Source organism: Excalfactoria chinensis, chromosome 4 (genome assembly GCF_039878825.1).
Source record: "Excalfactoria chinensis isolate bCotChi1 chromosome 4, bCotChi1.hap2, whole genome shotgun sequence".
Classification (NCBI taxonomy): domain Eukaryota; kingdom Metazoa; phylum Chordata; class Aves; order Galliformes; family Phasianidae; genus Excalfactoria; species Excalfactoria chinensis.
In genome coordinates, this window is record NC_092828.1 from 8,336,386 (window position 1) to 8,359,520 (window position 23,135).

Here is a 23,135-nt window from a genome sequence, read left to right on the forward strand (position 1 = left end):
CCAGATTGCTGAAACTGAAATTCCCAGATCCATAATTGTATGTAAATGTTACCAACAGAATTGTGAACTCTTATTTTGAACTTAAAACTCTCTTGGGAACAAGTGGAGCAGCATGTACTGAAGTGCTCTTATGCCCAGGCTGATGTAGCTCCTTTGAATTTTCCTTGCTCTTCTAATTCTATTGGTAGTCTCATAGTTATATGGAGATTTTGTGTCTTTGTTTCTATTCATTTTTATTGCTCCCCAGGACATAGCCCAGTATCAGTATATTCATGTGTGCCTGTTGTGTAATTTTTCGAGCAGCTGATGAAAGTCAGAAAAACAAACCAAACAAAACAAATGTTTAGCAGGAAAATGTGCAAAAACAAGATACATTTTCCTGCCTTTTGTAAGAAACCCTTTCTTGCTTGCAGATGGGTTTGATGGCATCTTATGCACTATGGGCTGCATCTCGGTCTTTCGGCGTTTTTCTTCTCTCCAGGGTGATAGGTGGAATAAGCAAAGGGAATGTCAGCCTCTGCACAGCTATAATTGCTGACTTGCACTCTCCAAAAGCACGGAGCAAGGGCATGGTGAGTAACACATGTGAGATATATTCTTGGCTTTATTGTCTCACTTGTAATAGATTTCAGGTGCTCAGGATGTCTCCCTCAGATGTGCGTTCAAGTGAAAACATGACTGTAACATTATGTTGCTTTTGAAAACATGCCAGCTCACTTTACTGGTGAGCTCTCAGCCTTTACTTGTCAATGTAAATGTTTCACCTTTACCTACAGGTGAAATGCAGGTGTCTTAGATGTGAAAACAACTACAGGCATAAGTGTTAAAACTATTGCTCCTGTTGATAACTTTAATCCTGATTATAACAGCTGAGAAAATGAAAGATCTTTCATCTCAGAGTGGCCCAATTTTGGTAACTGGAGCCCAGTTACAGGACAACCAATTTTTCTCACCTTTCTAAACTGTGGAAGTGCAGCAGCGCTGCCCAATATGCCTCCTGCCTTCACTGGATGATGCACAGACTTCAGGATCTGGGCTCAGCGGGTAATGGATGTGGTGTTTGGCTGACTGAGCAGCAAGTGTTATAAACAGCTGCCCTTTCCTCTTCTAAAAGGCAGCAGACCAGATGGAAACACCCTACAGGCTGAACTTTGGCTGTGGATTGCCAGTTAGATCTTTTATTTTATAAAAGCCTCAGGGCCCCAAACCTTGATTAACAGCATTATAAATCACTATGTGGGACAGCTGCTTCTTGGGAGGGGATTTCACAGTGATAGCTAATGAATTTTCCAAACCATTTATTATAATCCTGTTGAACCAAAATGAATTCATGGGGAAGGACAGCCGTACAGGACTAGTGAATAAAATGGGTCACATCTTATTTTTAGGGCTTGTGATCAAGTAGAGCATGGCTGACATCCATATGGCTGAACTATTTATTCTTTCCTTTTTCAAAGCAGAGTAGGTATCTTCATTCTGCTATTTGGAAAGAGTTCTGACTGATGCTATTCCCAAACTGTGCTGTAGCATTGCCTGAGAGAATGTTACTTGAGCAGGCTGAAACAGAACAGGACACCTGAGCATGATCTCACCTCCTTTAGTTTAGTAGTACAGGTAAAGTCAAATAGACTAAAAAAGCAAAAAAATCTAAAAAAATAGCAAAAAGCAAAAAAATAGACTAAAAAAGCAAAAAAAAAAAAGTCTCCTGGGGTGGCACAAGTTTTGGTCCTTGTGTGAATGTGTGTCTCTGCGTGTCTCTTAAAGGATGTGATGTGAGGCACATTCGGTACTGCTGTATTTTTAAGCAGTTTGACTGAGACATAAGACTAAAATCAGTGTTCTGTTAAGCTCTCATCTGGTATGTGTAGTTTCTACCTCCTTTCATTTCACATTGAATTAATAAATTCTCTTTACTATCTGTACTATACCCAGGCAGTTCTGAGAAGCCTCTAGTTGTTTGCTATGTTCCTAAATACAAAAATTACCAAATCAATTTAGAAGCTATAGATGTTGTGGAGCTCTTGGAGCAGGTTTAGAGGAGGGCCACTAAGATGATCAGAGGGCTGGAGCACCTGTCCTATGAGGAAGGGCTGAGGGAACTGTGCTTGTTTAGCTTGGAGAAGAGAAGGCTCTGGGGAGACCTCATTGTGGTCTTCCAGTACTTGAAGAGAGCAAACAAACAGGAGGGGGAACAGCTGTTTACAAGGATGGATAGCGATAGGACAAGGAAGAATGGTCTTAAACTGAGACAGGGGAGGTTTAGGTTAGATATTGGGAAGAAGTTTTTCACACAGAAGGTGGTGGCACACTGAACAGGTTGCCCAAGGAGGTTGTGGATGCCCCATCCCTGCAGGCATTCAAGGCCAGGCTGGATGTGGCTCTGGGCAGCCTGGTCTGCTGGTTGGTGACCCTGCACATAGCAGGGGGTTGGAACTGGATGATCTTTGTGGACCTTTTCAACCCAGGCCATTCTATGACTCTATGATTTATTACTTTTCATTTCCCAGATAAAATGCTGGCTTTAAGCACAAGGTCATACACAGTTGGAGCTATATTCTCTTAGAACTCTTAGCAGAATACAGTCCAGTTCTGGTGACTGACTGTTCATCTTGTTCATTTAACCTGTAGCCTTTTCTACCAATCCTTCAGTTTATCACAGATTCTCTAACAGCTCTCCCAATGAAGACAGGGTCTTGCATGGAAACTCTCCTAACTCTTTTAGAGAAATAGGACATTTATTCAGCTTTTCTGTTATGCTCTTTTCTGCTTTTATCTTCTCTGAGTGTACTTTAATCACACACTGACTGCTGATTCTCTGATATCCTTCCAGCTCTGCATGCATTTGGAAAAGGATTTGCTTTTGTTTTTTATAATTTCAGCAAGTAGCTCTTCAGCAATAATTCGGGACTATTTCATTAGTGCTTTTAAGTATGTTTTTTTTTTTTTAATTTATTTTATTTTATTTTTTATTTTTTTTAATTTAACATTATTGTTATCTTCCTTTGGATATTTGTCAGTATTTTTAGGGATGCTGTAATAGATTCCTGATCATTGCAGGATGGATAAGCAAGAAAACCTCTGCTACAGTTTTGCTCAGTTTGAAAGGATGATTATAGGGAGGAGTATTGCCAGAAAGAAGCTCAAAGCAGCAGATAAGAGAGCCTTCGTGCAGTCTAACAGAGATTTAAAGATAACTGTGGGAGAACAGAGCGAACATAGCTCACATATGAAGGAAGATTTGAGAAGGAGCACAAGGATGTCAGCATAAGGAGCACTCAGTGTCTCGTTACAGAGGAAAGCTGGAAGCTGCACTGGTTTCCACCTACAGCAGCAGCTTCCATTGTACCCTCCAGACAGAGACAAGAATTCCACATTTCCTCACTCCAGAAAGATAAAGATTTTGAGGCTTTTGCAACCACCAACCTTGGGCTGCTCCTGTGTTAATTATGACTAAAATTAGCCCTATTTCTAAGAGACACAGCTTTCCTATTCTTCTAATGCTGACTGCATACCTAAACCTTCCTACATGATATTGAAACCTGTAGCCTCTAGGCTTTTTGGTGTTCATGCCTTTACAAGCATGTCTGGATGTAAACAGCTCTGAAAGGTTTTATGCATTCCTATGCTGGGTTTAATGCCTTGCCCTTTGCTCTTCTGGGTATGAACCTTCAGAGAAGGCTGTAGTTAAATGAGTAGTACCTTCCTGCTGGAAACTTCACAGCCGTGTAAGTTATTTTGCTTTGACAACATGAAAATAATGTTACTCACCACCAGCAGACTGGAATTGCTCTGATGGTTTCCATTACTCTGTAGTTTTCGGTAAGAGACTGGAAAGAGTGGGAGGACGTCACAGTGTGGTGCACTCAAATCACAAATCACATGCTGGAGGTTTGGGATTCTCTGCCCCTGCAACTACAGCTACATTTCATTTATTCAGTTTTGAATGAGAGAAAAAAAAAACAGCGCTTATCTGAAGACAAATTCCACCATCACTGTAAGTTTGGTATTTATTGTGATTTTTACTTACGTGCTCAAAGTGAAACTAATTAACAGACTTTGGATTGTAAGGAATATTCCTTTGGAACATAGGATGGAAACCAGTGGTTTCCATCTATCTTACCTGCAGATGGATTAGCAGATGATGTCACGTGGGAGAAGTTCATTGTTTGCTAATGAGAGCAGGCAAGTTTGGGAAATGCCTTTTTCTGGTCTCAGTAATGGCCCCATCCTCCCTTAACAAGTACGATCATCCAGGCTGAAAACTACTTCCATCCAGTGTTGTTGTTCCCTCCAGAGGTCAGGTATGTGACAGATTTCTTTCTCAGAATTGTTATAAACCCATGTTAATTACTCAAATGCTTTTCATTTTCTTCCCTGATATTTTGTGCAACTGCAAAACATGTTTGTCAAATGGACATCCCTGCCTTTCCCACGCCAGACCCAAATTAGAGCTGCTTCAGCACAAAACACACTGAAAGAATGTCAGGAGGCAATGCTGTTTTTCCAAAGAGAGGAACAAAATAATTTGATTACAAATGCAGTGCAGCAAATGTTGGCAACAGGAACCACCTCAGACAGATCACTTTCATCCTGTGCATCAGTGAGACTGTTATACTGAAGAGAAGGAGGGATGTAGTAGCTGTCAGCCAAATATGCTGCAGAAGTATTAGATTATTTCCTTAAAGCTTCAGCAGGAGATCATGGCAGAAATGGGCAAACTGCCTTCACAGACCCTGCTTTTTCTGGCGTACTCCCTCCATGCATTAGGAATTATTCCGTCTCAGTGGGGATACAGTTGGGATCTGGAACAGATTATGTCGCTGAAGTTAATTACAGTATTTGTCAGCATTAGAAGGGAAAGAAAAAAACAGAACAAAACAAAACAAAACAAACCCCAGAGGCTTTATTTTTATCAAAGGCTTGGTAAGAGTCCTATAAACATAACAGAGAATACTGCTAAAGGAAATGTGCTCTTTTCTGTTCTCTTTGGAATTTAAGCATTTTTCATGTTTCTCTGACACTTCTAACTAGTAAAGGTAAGTACCCTCTTCACACTAAGCGTGTTGTTATTTTGAGGTGTGTCCCTAGGGCAGAGCAATCGCAATCCTTGTACATCTCAGAGCAAATGTTAGTTCTGTGTCGTGCACTTCCCCTGGCAGGCCCCCATTAGGGCCTCTTGTGATACGGTCTCTGGAGCCGGACTCGTGATTGCAGTCTGCATTCCCAGCTTGGGACAGCAACTAGGAGCCACAGCAGCAAGCGAAGTTAAAACTGGTTGTGATGCTGGGGTACAGCAAGAGACTGCAAAACATCTGAGCATACTTAAAGCATTAGGTGTGTTGTGTATTTAAACAGGTAACCCAGCTCACGACATCCAAGTAGGAAAGCCGGGTCACAATGCTGGGGAATCCAGGCAAGCTGAAAATCACACGTTGCTTTTCAGAATGAGGAATGTGCAAATTCTGCATTTAAGAAGGATGGAGGCGAAATCAGCATCACGGGTACAGTCCTTTCTGTCTGATTTCATACGCAGTTTTGAAGAGAAAGTAATTAAGGATGTAGAGGCAAATGGGATAAAACTGAACTTTTTTTCTCCTTAGAGTAGGCTGTGCCAGACCAGTCTGAGCACTCTCTGATCAGAGCATGATTTTTCAGATGAAGGTTATGTTACGTTCACTAACAAAATGAAGTTGAGCTGTTTCCTCACTGCAGCGGAGTATCACAATTCAGAATATCTGGGTGGCTTCTATCATTAGAATAATTTTAACAGCATCACACAGCTGTGAGCTAGTGAAGGCTCCAACTGCAAGTAATGAGTTCATCAGTTTGAGACAGCTGAGAAAGGGAAAGCTCATAAAATAATTACCATTTCCTGGTGTTACACAGCTGTGATCCTAAAAGCATCAGGCACAGCCTTCCCAGGAGGAATAATGGAGTGTTCCTGTCCTCTCAGCTGGAATGCTGCCTGCCATTTAGATCACACAGAGAGCTTTTCTGGTCCAAAATTCAGCTGAGAAGAGAGATGGTGAAGGGCCTCATACCTTGTCACAGTGTGTATAAAGGCTTGTCAGTTTAGCTTTCAGCTTGGGGATGGGGAATGTTTTCCTTGCTGAGGATCCCTTCCCTCCCCTTCCAACGTATTTGGCAGCCCATGTGTTGACATGTGCTGCTACCTGGTAATAACACACGCTCTAATTTTAATCATAGGCCATACCATGTAAAATGAAATCACTGAGCATATTCAGCCAACAAAATACGGTTCCCCACGCCTGCTTTAGCTTAGTGCCTTCAGTGCAGTAATCTGTCTTCTCTGGAGACTGAAAGCTCTGGATTTAGTCACATGGGAAAACAGCTGCTGTTATTTCCACCAACCAAGTCAGGGTGTTCTGACACAGAACTGAAATCAGCAGCAGCGCTGCACACAAACCACTTGCCATCTTCCTATAGGGCTTACTTTATACAGTCGTGTACAGCCGTCTGTCTTCATGCAGCAGAGCACTACAGCAAGGCTGGTGCTGCTGCAGCCAAGATTTCTGCTGTGGGAAAGGTTAAGAAACATCATTTTCCTTAGGCTCTGCCAGCGCAATTAACTCCCTTGGACTCAAAAGCAATATTTCTTCTTTCCTTAAAGTCTCCTGTAAATCCAGGTGTTTACAGCACAATACTTCAGCTACAGATCCATCAGGGGCTCAGTGCTAAACTGCATGTCCAAACCAGCTTTTGGTGTATTTGCTGTATTTTAAACACGTGACTTTATTTCACAGACCAAGAACCATCTCTGCTCTCTTCAGCAGAGAGATGGAGTCTTCTTGCTGCTTCGTATTTCAAAACGTTATGAACGACAAAGAGAAATGCTAACAAATGGCACCCATGGGAAATACTGCACCGCTGTGTTTTCTGACCACAGAAACCATTTTAATGCCACTGTAAAGGTTAAAGGCTATAAAACTAACTTGAAATATTGGCTGAGTAAAGCTAACTGAACTTTATTCATACAGATCTGCAGGGTTATGCAAAGAACGAGGTTTTAGATGGGGACGTCGCATTATTAAGTGCTGTTTTTCGGTTACACTCTTGTTAACAAAGGTAAATGGAGTTAAAGCCGAGTGCTTTGTATCTCCCAGGGCCGCTGGCTGATTCAGTTGCCTGGCAGGAGAACCTGCTCTCACTTGAGTCCCATTTGTGTCCAACCCAGTCGCTGCTTCCCCGGCGGCAGAAGCCAAGCGTTGAGTCTGCCCAGGGGGCTGCGGGCGCCCCATCCCCAGAGGTCGGGGCCGTGCTGGATGAACACTGGGAAGGCTGAGGCGGCGGAGGCTCCCAGCCCACGGCAGGGGCGGGACTGGGCGGGCCGCGAGGTCCTTCCAACCCGAACAGCTCCGCGTGGGTGGCGGCGGCCGAAGGAGGGCGGTGCGATCCCGGCAGCTCCCACCAGCGGAGGGAGGGGAGGATGCTGTGACACCCGGCCCGCCTCGGGGCGGCCCGCGGCGTGCAGGTGAAGGAAGGGGCGGGCGCTGGGCGAGGCTCGGGCTGTGGGGCCGGGCTCGGGCGGAGCGGCCGCCCAGCGGAGCTGAGCTGCAGCCGCGGCCGAGGTAAGTGCCCGCTCCTCGCGACGCCCCGGGACGGCTTGCAGAGCAGCGGCCGTTCTTACTCTTCCTCGGGCTCCGCCGTTGCGGGGCTGGGCGGCTCCGGGGCGGTGCGGGAGCCTTCCTGCCGGGCGTCGGGGTGTGACTGACCGCGCTCCGTGCCGGGCGGGGGTCGGTTCGGCAGCGGGAGCCCGAGGGTGAGACGGTGGAAGGGCTCTGGGGAAACATACGGCTGCTTCTCTTTGGGAGGGAAGAGATGAGAGAGCCGTGCTGCTTCCCGGTGCCTTTGGTGAGCGGTGTGCTGTGCTGTGAGCATCAGGATTAGGTTCCGTGTGCGGAGGGATGAGGCAGGGCTTCTTCGTGATGGAACGCAGGTTGTAGTGCGGCTTTAACGGCGGTCTCTGCAGTGTTACCATCTTCAGGCTCCTCCAGACCTGACGTGGTTCGTGCTGCCTTCTCTCTCTGGGGCTGTAGTTCCCATTCGGCTACAGGTGGTTGCGCACGTCGTGGGTTTTACTCCTTGTGTTTGTAAGGAGCAAGAAAAACCGGGTTGTGTTGATTTAACTTGGCTATTTCTGTCCCGCAAACGGTCACTGCAAATTGACAGCAGCTCAGGTAGTACCGCTGACCCGAGTGAACTGTGGAAGTGGGTCCATGATTCCCTTCTTTCCAACCTGTCTGTCCGGACCTTTGCTGCAGGTCCTGGTGATGCCAGCAGAGAACAAGATGCAGCAGGGTTGATCCTCATCCAGTCACTGGTAGGGTGCTCTGAGCTTCATCTGACCCCATCTGACAGGTGGGTGCTGCTCAGTGCTCTGAGTCTCTCTGCCTGCTCTGGACATGGGAGAACTTCAGGTTCTTGTGTGAGATCAGTTGCACTGCACCCTTATGTTTCCTACTGCAAAAAGCAAATCTCCACTTTCATCCAGCTCTCAGTGGTTTATGGCTATGGGGAGAGGGAGGGTATGCAGTACATTAATGTCTGATGAATTACATACACCTTCTGTTTATTCCTGGTTTTGTTTGTGCAGGATGTGTATAGCTGGATCCTCTGCGGTTTATTTCATTCAGATTTCTCCTTTGTATTACAGGCAAAAGTAAACTTGCTGTTTTGCTTTTAGGCATAACACATGCTCCTTCCCCCTTCCTGTTACTGAATTTTGGAGCCATCTTGCTGTTGCAAGAGAGCTGATTAATAGGTGCCCCTTGCCAATATTCCATTACTGAGGAGTCAGTACTGGGTCAGCTTAGCGGTGGGTTAAATGCTGTTTCCTGTTTGCATGTTTTTTGTTTTAAAACCTCCTTCAAGCTCTCCACAAAGCATGACAAATTTATACTAAAAGGTCCAGAAAACAAAGAGCTTTTTTTTTTTAAGTTATGGAGAAGGAAGATACGGAGGCGCCAGTTCTGGAGAAGACTTACAGCTTTCAAAGTGCTCGGAATGAATACACAAAGATAAAAGCTTGCAGGCCTTGCACTTCTGGCAGGGCTGTCCAAGCAAGAACATTCTGATCAGCTGCTGAACTGGAAGCTGATGCAGGCAGAGGGACCATTGGAACTGGAGGCTTTTAAGACCAGCCTGCAGTTGCATTTGTCTTGGTAGGAATCTTCAGGTTGGCCTACAGAAAAAGAGGTAGCAAGAAAAAGCTCCTACTTCAAGTTATTACTGAAATAGGGGTGTAGTTTCCTTTGGTGGAAATCTGAGCTTGGCAGCCACTTTGGTAGTGAGCAGTAAGTAGAAATGGAAACTCATTAAGGCTGTTAACTTAGTTCTTACGATGTTGAATGACAAACACAAATGATCAGATGTATAAATCAGAACGCGCGTGTGCATTGGTCGCTTTACCACTTGGAAAAGTGATTGTGACACTCAGACTCTGGTAGTTGCATTGTGTGCTTTTCAGCCTGTAACCCTCGGACTGTTTACGCATGTATTGCTGTGCATTGCAGTGCAGTAAGATTGCAGTACTGGAGGGATGTGCGTTGTGAGCTGACAGTGCTGACCTGCTGCTGGGGCATCATCCAGGTGCCCGACAGTGGGTAACTTGTACCCTTGTTAAATCATCCAGCAGTTCCTTGTGTTGTTTGGAATGTGCATCCCTGCAAGCACAGTGTAAATTAGTTGCTGTTGGCTAAGCCCTGGTCTTGAAAGTGCTTGCAGATGTTAGTAAGCCCCATTACTTGGAAAACTGTTCATCTGTATTGCTGTAGCATCGGAATCTTGGCTTATTGCTGCTACCAGACCTTGCAGGAAGCTCAGGCTCTCAGCAGAACTGATGGATGGCCCTGTAAATAGAAGGGTGAGCTCATGGGATTCATCAGGGGATTTCCAGAGTCGCTTGCTCTGTTTAGATTTGAACGTATTGATACAATGATCCTGCCACAATGCCTATAGTCTTTCATTGGGGATTTCTGAGGTAGGACAGAGAACAACCTTTTAGATGGCTGATCCTCTTGTGCATAGCTAAGCATTTCCTGGCTTTTTGTAAGGTGAACTTAGGACTCCATTAGTGCACTTCCTGATGGTATTGCTTTGTGTTTGAACCTGTGGTGCAATGGAGCAGTGTTGGGCAAGGAGATAGGAGCCTGGACTTGGAGAACTTCAGGCAACAAGAGAGAGACAGTGTGTTTTCATCAAGACAGTTCCAAATGGAGCAAGCATTTTTTTTTTACCTTGTTTTCATATATTGACATGTCATTGCCAGTCCCTATAATATTTATGGAACACTGCTAACTTTCTTGTTATAAAGCACTCGTTTCATGCTGGTATGTGTAAGAAGTTACACTTTCTGCAATGCTTTGAGTAAAGAGCTAAAGGCAGTGAAGTTTTGGACAGTTTTAGGTGTCATTTTAAGACTTAAGGCATTACTTACCTTACTGTGAATTAGAAGGGCATGTATCATGGTGTGCTTAGGGCAGGTAACTAAATGAGAGCACGTCACAGCATTCCCAGCACGCTGCTTTTTAAGAGCAACGTGCTTCTCCATGGTATTTCTTCAAGACATTTGAAGGTGCTCTTTTTTCCACTCTTACCTATGAACTCCTATGTTGGATTTCTCTCTTTTTTTATTTGTAAAAAGAAATGTGGCAGTTGAATCCACATTTCATTTAATTCATGCAGGAATCTGAAAACTGCTTTTCCTCAGTATAGGGATGAATTCTGAACAGGGCTAAGTAATAACTAGGAAAGAATGCAGAGCCATGGCTTCGTAGGAAACAAACCTAAGCACTGTTCTTCCTCTAACCCAGCATACCAGTGTAACTGAAATAACCTATTTAATTGCATGCCAGCTCATAGTAAATGACCCAGTTCTTATCTTTTTCCTTGGCATTATTACAGTATTTACGTGTTATCTGAGCATCTCTGGCAGAATATCTCAATATTTGTTAAACGAGGGACTTCCCAATTCAAGCTAGATTTGTATCCTTACAGTATTGAGAGGTAAACTTGTTGTGTGCATGTAGTTAAGCACAATCACTCTGCTGTAACTTATAATAATAACACATTGTGATTGTAGACCATTTCCTTGGATATTTTACGAAGATGGAGTTTGGGGTTTTGTTCTTTATAGTACGACTGTCTCTGCTGTGTATTGTAGTGTGTTGGGCACGCAGGTAACTGTGGCAATTCTTCATTCCATGTGGATTTAGATGACTGGTTGAGGAACACCTGGAGAGCTGTACCTGCACACAGCTTTTAGATCACGTTACAAAGCTTTACAGTAGTGCACGCTGTCAGATTATGAGCGTTGCTGATTAATGATGTAGCATTCATTTTAACTAAACTTGGTGTACGTATACAAAATGATTTTGTTTCAGCAAATGCATGCACAAAAGACTTGCAGATACCACTGTAAAACGCTTAATTGGTGTTCTTTCTTGTTTCAGTGCAGGGATATCTTGCAATCTCCAAACAGAAGGGTTAGCAAGCATGTTTAACCAGGGCTTTTATTTCGTTATTTCATGCCCTTCGGCTTTGCTGTAATTGGACTATTAGGAGGAACTTGGATTCATGCCCTTAATCATGAACTTACCTGTAAGGGCTCAGCAAACAGGCTCTGTCATTCCAGCTTGTTCCCTCAAAACATGGAGATGGAATTTCCAGCAGAACTCATAAAGAAGCAACAGCTGAGCAAAACATTGGCTTCAGTCAGTCTTTAAGAAGTCTGGAAGCCCGCTGAGCAATCCTTCTTGTGCGTGTGAATCCCTCATGTTTTAGAATTCCATTATTTTTGGCAGGAACACAAGGCAAATGGTTCTATGATTCAAATATGCAAAGGTAATCGAGCTCTCTAAGAAGGAAGCTGTGTGTATCCCCTGCCCCTCTTTCCCCTGACCAGTGAATAGTTATTGTTTTGGCATAGCTGTAGAAATGGTACCAGTCATAGATCTGAGGCTTTGGGCAGAAATATGAGGGTTCTGTTTGCTTTTTCCTTCCCTTGTCAAAATTGATGGTGTGATGAAGTTTGAAAATAGGTGAGCTGTTTGATCTGTACCAGTTATTTTTAGCTGTGCTATGCAGCAGTGCTGAATGCTGTTTGCGTATATGGAGCAGCACTGCAGTGATGCTGTAGAATTCGAGCACTGTGTTGGTTTCAATATAGCTGTGTGCGTTTAAAAAAATACCCAAACCAACAAACCGCGGACCAACCTGTTCTTCTTGAGAGTGGAGTCTGCTAAACGACCCAGTTCTTAGCACTGGGATCACTGCTTTTATGTTACAACGCATCTCTTGTCTTACAGCTACCTTGTAGGCTTCCTACACCCTGACTGAACACTGACCCCCCTGTTCCTGTTAAGTGATTCGTCCCAACTTGCAGTACAGAAACAACCCTGATGTTGGAATTTGAGTTATTTTCCTCATTCTTGATCCTGACTGTACTTGGAAAGGAAGGGCTGGGAGTGCTTAGGTGCCAGTGTGCAGGTCTGGATCTGTTGCTGCCTTGGCAATCAGTGTTGTCTCAGTGTTGGAGGAAGAGATGATGGGAAGTGCGCTGCAAGGCTTTTTGTGAAAGGTGATTTACGCATAACAGAGACGTGACTAAAAGCAAAAGGTTCCTTAGGAGTATGTGCCAGATCTGAACAAAGAGAGGAGGAAGGGTAGTAGAAGTAGGCAAGAAAATGTGCCTAAGTTTAGTGCTTATATGGTCAATAAACAAAGTGTACTGGGTCATGGAGAAGCAGACTGCTTGTATGAGTGTTTCTCCATGAATACAAGAACTAGGTTGGGTTTAAATGGCCTGTGCTCTGTTGTTGCTCTGAGTATAAATGCAGCTTTGCATTGCTTAGGTGAGCTGGAGCTGCCAGCACCCAAAGACATGGCACAGCTCCTCTGCTGCAGCAGGCTGGAAAAAAGGTCGGGTTTAGCTTAGCTTGCAGTCTGCCTGTTTACATGAAAACAAAAACCAAGAAGCCTTGGAGGAGGGAAATCCCACTTAGAGCATCAGTTTCCACTTTCATGCTCAGTTCTGCTCCGGACAAACAAGCTTTCTTCTCTCCAGTAGAATTTTCTGTGCTGAAATCAGTCAGCACAGTCAATTCTGACAGCACTGTAGGGCAGCATATCAGATTCTGCAGCAGATCCTAGTGAATGTTTGAGCGTTTTCATTTTCATTCTTCATATAATAACCTTCAGTAACAAGAAAGCAAAGAGTCGGAAGTAGGTTGTTGTGAGTGCCTCGGTGCCGTCTGCTGAAGCATGGCTCGTAAAACCAAAAGAGGAAAGAAAAAAGCGAGGTTAGGTAGGAAGCTTTTTTTTCCCCCCGTTCTATTTTTACCTTACTGTTACTGTAGCGATAGAAATTAATCATCATTCTGGAAACAGTCATTTTTATGAATATTTGCATATTTTCCTACTAAGTAAATGGCAGGCTATTGAGGAAGGAAAAAACAACGCAGAGCCCGTTTTGACTTTGTGTCTCATGAGCCGCAGTTTGGGGGGCTATACAGTGCTGTAGCTACAGAAGTAGGAACAAGATTTGATCCCCAGTTACTCCCCAGTGTCTGCTTGCAAATCTTATTCCAGATAAAAACATCTTTCACATGGTCCTTACTGTATTTTATCTTGAAGTACTTTATGAAACTTGAGATACTTCATAACGCTTTGACATACAAAATTTCACCTCAAAGTCTTAGTTGCCCTTTGTTTCAGCAGAAGTTGCCTGTATGTGTGTAAGTGCTGAGCTTAGCATCCAGACCAGAACATAGTTAGCCTGAAGAGCTAGTTCCTACAAGCAGCACAGGCTTAAAATATTAGTCTTTAATCTTGTGACAACCCTACTAACAAGAGTAAATCATTACCCTAATGTTGCTTAATAGTAATTCTATTACAACATGTCCCAGAGTTGTTTTTCTCCTAGGTCAACCTGGAGTTTGTTATACACTGTGAAGAAACGAAGTCAGGTCTGACAGACACACTGTTTTGACCTAGGCCATGTGATGAACTCTATTTTTTTTCCTTATGTTAATGGAATTAACATAATTTTTTTTTCCTTATGTGAAACTGCACGCTTCAGATACATAGATATGTGTGAAAGCTGCTGCTCTTCTCTTTGTTTTGTGTACCTTCCTGTATGCCTAGGAGGATGAATGTTCTTCTATTTTGTTGCATTAATAGTGCAGAGAAAGGTTTAGCATACAGAAAACTTGCCTGTAAGTCTAAAGGTCCTACAGACAGAGCAAGGGCTTCAAGTTTGCTAGATCAAGACTGATCTTATCTGTACACTTGACTCATCAAAATGAGGCGCTTTGAGCAGCGTTCAGGCAAAAGGGTGACCTGATTTGCACAGCTGCTCAACATCTGTGACTGTTCGGTGCCTCTCTTTAATCAAACAGGCTTAAACATTTAAGCTTTACAAGTAATTCTTCAGTCCGTTTCCACTGTTGTGCCAAATAGGTATGTTTCCCAAGTACTGCACAGCTTTCCCTAAACAGTTCTGTGAGCAGAGAGGGGTTTATGTGTGTGCTTTGCATGGGGAGCAGGCTTTTTGCTATGCAGGTGAGCATACCAGCTGTAAGAGTCTTTCATAGTCTTATTTTGTGCCTGAAGTGGGAAGTAGCGATGATAGGTGATCGGTTGGACTGGATGATCTTAGAAGTCTTTTGCAGCCTTGCTGGTAAGTGAATATACCCAATAGAAGAGTAACCAAAAAGGGTTTTTGGAGGAGCCCAAATACCTCTACCAAATACTTTGGAGAATGGGCAAAGAGGTCTTGCTGTCAGGTTAGTATTCCACTCCAAAGAGCAAACTATGTAGAAGAGTACCAATGGGATTTTAGGCAATAGAATTGTGGTCATGGATTTAGGAGAACCTATGCAAATAGTAGTCTGGCCCAACTTCATTCTGGTCCCGAACTTATCCCACCACTAACCTTGCATGGGCCTTCCTATTCAGGATTTAGTAAGCACAGCAGACTGCTGGGGTTATGCTATTTAAGTACTTAATGTGTGACTGTGTGGTGGGGGAGGGAATGGGAGAAATGTGGAAGGGAAAGGGGAATACCTCAAATGTACTTCTCACATTAAGCTGGGAGAACAGAGGTAGAGAGTGCAACTGTTCTCCATCCACTTATAGGGGAGATTGTTGTATTTATTAGTAGCTGTTACGGGAAGAGCTCACAGTGAAATTCTTTTTCCCCTCTGAGCTCAAAGCCTCAGTGAGTCATTTCTAAAAGCTTTTTCCCCCCAGGAAAAAAATGCCTTATTTCTGTGCCTAGGCAAATATCACAGCTGTTGTGAAGGTGGTTGTAGCCCAGAAAGACACTGATCTGAGGTCTGAAGGGGCAAACTGAAGCACTATCAGAGAACATGTGGGTTTGCTGGATGTCATGTACTTTGCTCTGAGGTACAGATAACCTCTCCAATAATAAAGTTGATAAGATGCAGTGCCGCAGTTCCAAATGTGCACAGTACTAAATGGCATCCAAGTGATTAAGTCCTGAAGATATCTGTTACATTGGCACTGTGCTGACTGTGCTGCTGCTGCCAGAGCATTCCTGCCCAGCACTGTGGCATCCTTTCTCCCACAGAGGACAGCAGTCCACGCCTCTGCTCCCTGTAGGCCTTGCACTGTGGGGTTTGGCTCCCCAGCAAAATTGGGCTGGCAGGTGGCATGGGATTAGTGAGAATGCTGCTAATTCCTAAAGATGTACTAACGTCTGATCTAATGGAGCTGCAACAATATTACGCTCCTTATCTTAGCTTCCCACTGGCAAGTCATTATTAAGTTTTTCTTCCAGATTGGAAGATTTTACTCCAAGGGATATGGTGTGTGATGGATACCTTATCTCTTTTTTTTGGAGGGAAAGGCAAGCAGAAGGGGTTTGCAGCAGTGTCTTTGCTACAAAATGTGGTGAGCAGAAGTCTTTTTGCTTGAAACTCTTCATCTGGCAACCCTAGCCAATCCCTTTCCTTCCTGGAATGTTCTTTTCCATTTTAGATGGGGAGGAGAATATTAATTAATGGATGCATCTGTGCCACTTCAACCCCTCTGGTCAGTGTGCTGAGTCATTTGACTGCCATGTCTAATTTACTCTGTCATTTCTGTGGCCTTAAGTAGAGGATACAAAGTGTAGAGGCCAGCAGCCTGGGATGAATTTGCGTGCATACTTCAGTCACAGAACTTCCTTTTATTCTCTGTACTTTTTAACTTGATGCTTATTCTTTTCCCCATCCACTTAACCTGTAGATGTGCTCATCGTTTTTGACTGTGCCGTGCCAGTTACTGGTTCTCAGTTAGACTGCGCAGGAAAGAAGTCAACTTTTGTTACGGTTGTCTTTTGCCTAGATTTAAATATAGACAAGTATTATTGTGTCTTGTGAACAACTCGAATTACTCTTTATAGTCTACTTTATCTAATTTATTGCCCTCACTGCATTTTTTTTCTTGTGGGGAAGAGATCTTTGGAGGAGGAACAACCACTTCTTTGATTTCTTAATACTAACTCTTGCTTGGATGCAAATAAAAATGGATGTACTTGTTTATATAGTTAGAAAAAGTTGGTGCCATGTTAGAGCTGGACTAATCTAACCTCCATCTGTCCACGGTTCTTCCAAGAAAAATGAAGTAGCTATAAAGACCGTTGTTAATCAAGGCTGTAGTGTTATGCTGCCTTTTGTTAAAGGTGCTTTTGTTTTTTTTTGCAAAGGATGGATTTTATTTGTAAGCACATGTTCGTACTGTGGATGTACATGACGGAATGTCTTTCATTAAAGTAGCGGTGTGCTGCTGAGCATCAGATAAGTGGAACGCTCTGTAGGGTTGTCTGGTGGAGGAAGAGGGAAGGCTTTCTGGTCAGAGTAACACACTTCTCCTATTTTTTAGCGCATCTAAAGCTGAGAGTTCTTGACATGGCTACAGGTATAAACATTTGTAATGCATATACGCCTTGCTAGTTGATAAGTTCTGTTTTTTAGAGGGTTTTGTGTGTAAGTCTGTTGGTTTCAGTGCTATGTAAAATGTCACAATATCATCATGTTTTAAACTGTGTGCAGAAACAGCAGGTTTTGTTTCTGTTTTTCTTCCTTAAAGCTCAGCACCTGTAGATCTTCTGTGTTGGGATGCCGGTAGCACAGGCAGCTGAATCAGTGCATCTGTGATATGCATGGTCTGTGGCTTGGTTTGGGTCTAGGAGAGCTGCTGTTGTAGTACTGTGCAAAGAGATGTCAGGTTTGATTTGCTGGTTTGGAGCAAGACTAAATCCCCCTGGCCCCAATTCCTGAATTTCTTTTGTGCAAGTTTCAGTTCTTCATTGTGTGCAGAAAGTGACTGTATGTCTCAAGAATAGCCAGGATGTGTTCAGCAGCAAGATACCCTATACATATTGTAAAAGCTTCTGCTGGAGATACTTCATCATCCATATGTAAGCAATAAACTTGAGTTCTTGGAGTAGCAGAGCTTGCAAACGGAACAGCGCTGCACAGGCTCCTTGGAAACAATGGCCATTGGTTCTAGGCAGTGCACAAAGCATGAGAGTGTGGAGATGATAAGGAAGAGTGCAGTTATACCGTAAGCAGCTCACCTCCAGGAGATCCTGGCTGCAGTGTTGTGAAGGAGCTTTTAGGAAAGGGCAGCACACAAAGTTGAGGTGGTCTTTGCAGCTCATCTTGCTAAGATTAGTGAGTTTGCTAGAGTATGTTGTATACCATTTTTATGAGCAAATATACATTGGTATATATAGATTTGTTTTATATGAGCTCCCTCTCCCCTAAAATCCCAGCAGGGCACAATCTCATGGTTCCAGCAGAATTCAGTTTTTGTTCCAAAAATGTGAACTGGCAGAAATTCTTGTTTTCAGTGTATTAAAAAAATAAAATAAAATAAAATTGCATTTACAAAAGTGATGGAACACAGTGTGACCTTCAGTCCTTGGTGCTGCAATCCACACTCACATCAGTGCTTTGATTTAGTCTTCAGTGTTTGGAGGTGGGAGTGACAAAATTCTTTTGCTTTACAACGTCCCTTAAGAGAAGTTTTATATAATGATTTAAAAGGGAACTGTCATTGAAATTGGAAGAGAGAAACCTTTGTTTTGGGAGCGCTTGCTTGAAGTTTTGGGCACAATACTCATCTTCACATGTTAATGAGCTGTTGGCAAATATATTACTTATCCCCTTCTCTGCTTAGGCTTCAGAGCTCTTCTTGGCAGTGGTGACTGCATGAGCAATGTGGCCCAGCTGGACCTTCTAATTCTATAAATCACACATGCATGATTATTAGCTTGTTTTAGGATTCTGATTCCCAGTCGGAGTTTCCAGGTATGAAAAGAGATGCTTCGGTGCACTGTTCGTTGGAAACCAGCACTATCTACTGTGCTGTGCAGCAATAAAACATAGAAAAAGAGTCTTTGTGGTTATACTGCCTTTAAATATTGTCACAGAGCCTCTTTTCAAACAAAACAAAAATAGAAAATGCTTGGTTTTGTTTCTGCAGGGTCCGGCAGAAGTTGAGCTTCCTCTTTGGTGCTGGTTGCAGCCTCTTGCCTGCAGAGATCTGTTTCCTTATATTTACTGAATGCCACCAGAAGAGGGACACAGCTCCGAGGGCTGATAGATGACGTGACCAAATACTCTGCTTTAGAGAGTGCGCTATGGCTTGCTGAGCGTGTTCATTATTCACTTAGTAACTTGTTATTGGTGTCAGCAATAGAATTAATCTGTTTACTCGTTTCACTTTTTTTGCTGACAGGAATTCAAAAGGACAATAAGCTTGATGTGTTTTCATAGTTGTTTTAATACTCTTTTCCAGGAAGGTTTTAAAATTACTTGTATTCAATAATTTTTCTGCTGACTTAAAATACACATCCATGTGACATGATCTCTTTACTTGGTGACAGCAGTCCTGGACCTAGGTTTTGTTGAAGCGTTGAAGGAGTGCAGCATACAGTGAACTGGTGGATGTTGTCAGTGGCCAAATTGCATTAGTGTCAGAAATGGTAGAAAAGGGTGAATGGAAATGCAGGTCTCACAGGTTTTTATTTTGTTGTTTTTGTTTTTTAATTTTTCCCACTCTTTGAGTTCTTTAAAATGATTTCAGTAAAATTCTAAGAAAAATATGTCTTTGCAAACAGCAGACTTAAATTTCTATAATGGGATGTCTATGGGTTAAATAATTGTACCTATCAAGTAGCTTTATAATCTACAATGGACAGCTGACTCTCCCTTGTAAGTTGCTGGAAGACTTTTGTTTTGGTGTTCCATGTACTAAAGGCAGATTGGCTTCAATACTGAGAGGTATTCTGGAACATGAGCCGAGTTTAGTTTGGAGTCCCACAATGCTTGCTGAATCTTCATTTATAGAGTACGTTGCTAATGGAGTTGTGTGTAAGTCATTCCAAATGAGCCAAGGAAATAAAATCGTGTCCACTGTAACATCATAGGGAGGAAATGTTCTGCCAAGGAAATAAATAATTTGGGGAAACTCCCACTTTCAGAATATGTATTTTGGGGAAACTCCCTTTGCATCTGTCAGCAGCAGAACTGTGTGCAGGAATAGGCCTTGGTCCGTTGCATTTGTACTTCCCAGTTACATGATGGTGATGATTTTTTAAACTATGCTAAGTTGTGCTACAAGCGCTCGTGAAGGATAAGACTTAATGATCAAATCAGTGCGTTACTTCCTGTGTGTGTGCCAAGTTTATTGGGGTGAGGAAAGCTAACAGGTTACAATTTCATTTTAAAATCAGTATTTTCTTCCTCTTTAAGTGTATTTATACACACACACACGGTCTACAGTATCTACTAATATGCAGTTCTGTATAGGTAAACATACAGAAATGCATATATCTGGTCTACTTTATACTATATTATTATAACTTCTTCGGTTCTTCCCCTGTTAGCAGAATGAGGAAATGATAGCAGAAGTTTTAAAAACTGTCACTTATCTGGCATTGAAGTGCATTTCTGGAAATCCAGGCTTCACTTCTTCCCTTTGTTGCTGCTAATGATTATTATTGTTGTTATGCTGCAGGTTGCCTGGCAGAAGTAATTCTGATGCATGGTTATTCCCATTTTCACAGGGCTGCCTTACCTAGCAGATGAAGTATTCAGGTGAGTAGCTTAAGCCAGCTCTTTTACAATATGGAGTTGTAGAGTATCCTGTTAACAAATGTGTTCTCTCTCAACATACTGGATGTTTTCCCACTGTGATCTAGAAGCTTGGTCTAAACTTGTTTGGTCGAATCACTAAAATAATAAAGCTTATAATAATCTACTTATTCAAGCTGATTCGCCAGTAGAACAGAATATGGTTGTCTTTCCTACCGTACTGTACTACAGACTTCTACCAAAGAGATAACATATGAACTCTTATGGTACTCTGAGTGGAACCTGGCCACTAGGATGGCTACTTGCTCAGGTGGAAGAGAAGTGATTTTTGTGCTTTTCTTTTGTTCTTCTTGTTGGTCTGTTAATTTTTCTGCCTCATCTCTTGCTCAGTCTGCTTCTATCTGTGGTCCATTCTTGCAGTTTCCTGTAAATTGGTCAGTAAGAGGAAGCTCTCGCTGAAGATAGCTCAACACCTCAGCTGAACCAGTGTGTTAAATACCAGTGAGGTTACTGTAGCATGAGAGGCACCTTTTATTCTCTTGCTTTCGGTAAACTTGGCGTAGGTGTGGTTACTTTTGACTGCAAGCAAGAGCCATTATTAACATCGGCAGGGATGACTGACTGTCTTTCACAAGCAGTGGTCCTAATGGAGTGAAAACCAAATGTAAAGTTGCTTTTGATGTTTTGGTTCTCCCTACGTGAGATCTCATAATGTCAGAGAGACAAAGTGACTGCCTTTTGTTGACATTCTCCCTGAGCCGGGTTGGTGCGAGGCCTCACTGATGTTGTGGGGACAAATAAAGGTTAGTAGTCTGAAAACCATGTGCCAGCATTCCTTGCAAAACTGAATTTTGCATTGTGGAGGAGGACTTATTTATTCCTTTTTCACTTCTGTGACAGACATGTTAACCAAACCCATTACAATTTTGTGTCTATTCAGGCTCTGTATTTGTAGTTTTGAAACACAGCCCTTCTGATTAATGTTTGGTCTAGAGAGCTAAGCTGAATTTTCTTTCTACTACATGAATGATCATCTGTGAAACACGCAAACACTCTTTGGCGGTTTTGGTGTGTGCTTGTTCCTCACTAGAACACCAGCTTGTGTCTGAGCACATGTGAAGTGGCCTCTGTTCTGATGGCATTCATTCTCTAAGACCATCTGGACAGTGTCAGAAATCACCAGAAAAATCGAAAGGGGATCTTGGAAGTTGAAATGAAAAACTCTGTATTTGTGAGTGCTTATATGAAGAGGGTGTCATCAGAAAGATTAGAATGGAAAAAGTAGTACTTTGGGAATGTACTGAATGTATAAAATACTAATTAAAAATGAGACTGCAGAGCTCAGAGAGTAGTATTGTGTTATGGCTGCAAACTTTGGAGGGGTAAAACCAAGGATGAAGTGTGTCAGGCTGATGTTTGGAATGGATGTTCTGCAGTGTTACATCTGCTTAAGTGCTGTCTCTTTTGGTCATAGCTTTTTTTTTTAATGAGGTAGAGACACAGGCTGAAGGATAGTAATGCAAGCTTAGGAGAGTATGCCGGATAGCAGAGAGCAATTATAACATAGCAGAGAACAGGGAGAAGAAGGACTGCTTTAAAACACTCTGTATTAATTCTTAATATCAACTGTCTATTTCAATTTCATGGTGCATGGGACATATTAATTTCATGGAATCACACAATCTCCAAGGTTGGAAAAGACCTCCAACATCATCCAGTCCAACTGTCCACCTGCCACCAATATTTCCTCACTAAACCATGTCCCTCAGTACAATTCCTAAACGTATCTTGAATACCTCTACGCACTCAGTCACGTTTCTGGGCAGCCTGTTCCGGCACCTGACCACTCTTTCTGAGAAGAAACTTTTACTAATGTCCAACCTGAATCTCCTCTGTCACAACATGAGGCCATTCCCTCTGGTCCTATCACTAACTATGCAGGAGAAGAGCCGACTCTCACCTCACCACAACCTTCCTTCAGGGTGTTGTAGAGAGCAATAAGGTCTCCCCTGAGTCTCTTCTTCTCCAGACTGAACAATCCCAGTTCTCTCAGCCATTGCCCATAGGACTTGTGCTCCAGATCTCACACACCTTCATTGCCCTCCTCCAGAACTGCTGAGTCAGTTGAGTATTGTTTCCTATTAAATAGCATCATAACATCGTCTTAAATATGCTGTTCTTTACAGCACACAGTAAGTGTGCGGTGCTTATTCTGCTTCCTCTTCTTGTATTGCCTGGCCTGAAAGGAGCCTATTCAGAAAAGAAGCTCAGCATGTTTGTGTATGTAAGCCTTGTCAATCATTCTGCAATACATGAGTTGCTTTTGAACTTTCTGGCACAGTGTGTTGGCTGATTCCAGACCAGTGAATGATCTGAATTCTTTTAAGAGCTCCAAATGAAAATAATAATGTGTAAAACAATGGCATTTATCTTTTACCATCAGCTGGTGATGCTTGTCCTGTAGCATTGTTGCCCTTATGTTGTAAACCTATGGATAAGAATTTCGTTGTCTTGTGGTTTGTGTGGTGTCAAATGTACAGACAGGGCTGTATATGCTGCACAGTCTTTCAAACAGCCATTTCAAAGTTAGTGGGTTGAAGAGAGAAGGACAAATTCCAGCTATAGGGGAGAAAAGGGAGGTGTGGGACTTAACTTAGTTCTGTGGTGTGCAGCAAGGACCTGAAGCACAGGCTCTTCAGAAGCGTGGCAGCGTTTCTGAGCCGTACCTCTGCCAGTGCTGCCTGAGCACACTGTAAGGGAGAAGGGCTACCTTCTTTTTCTCCCATGGGACAGCAGTTGGTGGGAAGGTGAAGAAAAGGCAAGCGAGCTCTGGAAAATCCCCCACTGTGTGGCTCGCAGTCTCACAGAGGCTTGAGGTAACACACAGTTCAATATACAGCCTCTGTGGGATATTGGGAAATCTGACAAAGACAGAGCTGCCCACTGACTGGGGGGAAACAGGAAGTAACAAAGGAAACCAGTCATTGCCTCGGCGTCCCTTTTGGCCAC

At 43.0% G+C, this 23,135-nt stretch overlaps 1 protein-coding gene across 3 annotated transcripts in view; it reads left to right on the forward strand.

Annotated features, from left to right (window-relative positions):
• Positions 1-7,468: 7,468 nt before the first annotated feature.
• The window catches only part of SH3BP2 (SH3 domain binding protein 2), a 33,384-nt gene continuing 17,717 nt past the window's right edge, over positions 7,469-23,135 (forward strand). Inside the window, exons 1-2 of one of the 3 annotated variants that reach the window (XM_072335198.1) lie at positions 7,469-7,589; positions 20,050-20,129. In XM_072335198.1, coding sequence (XP_072191299.1) covers positions 20,077-20,129 — 53 coding nt within the window. In that variant the 5' untranslated portion in view covers positions 7,469-7,589; positions 20,050-20,076. Of the gene's footprint in view, positions 7,590-8,280; positions 8,380-20,049; positions 20,130-23,135 lie in introns of those variants that run through there. The other 2 variants (XM_072335199.1, XM_072335200.1) reach the window with 2 other exon arrangements.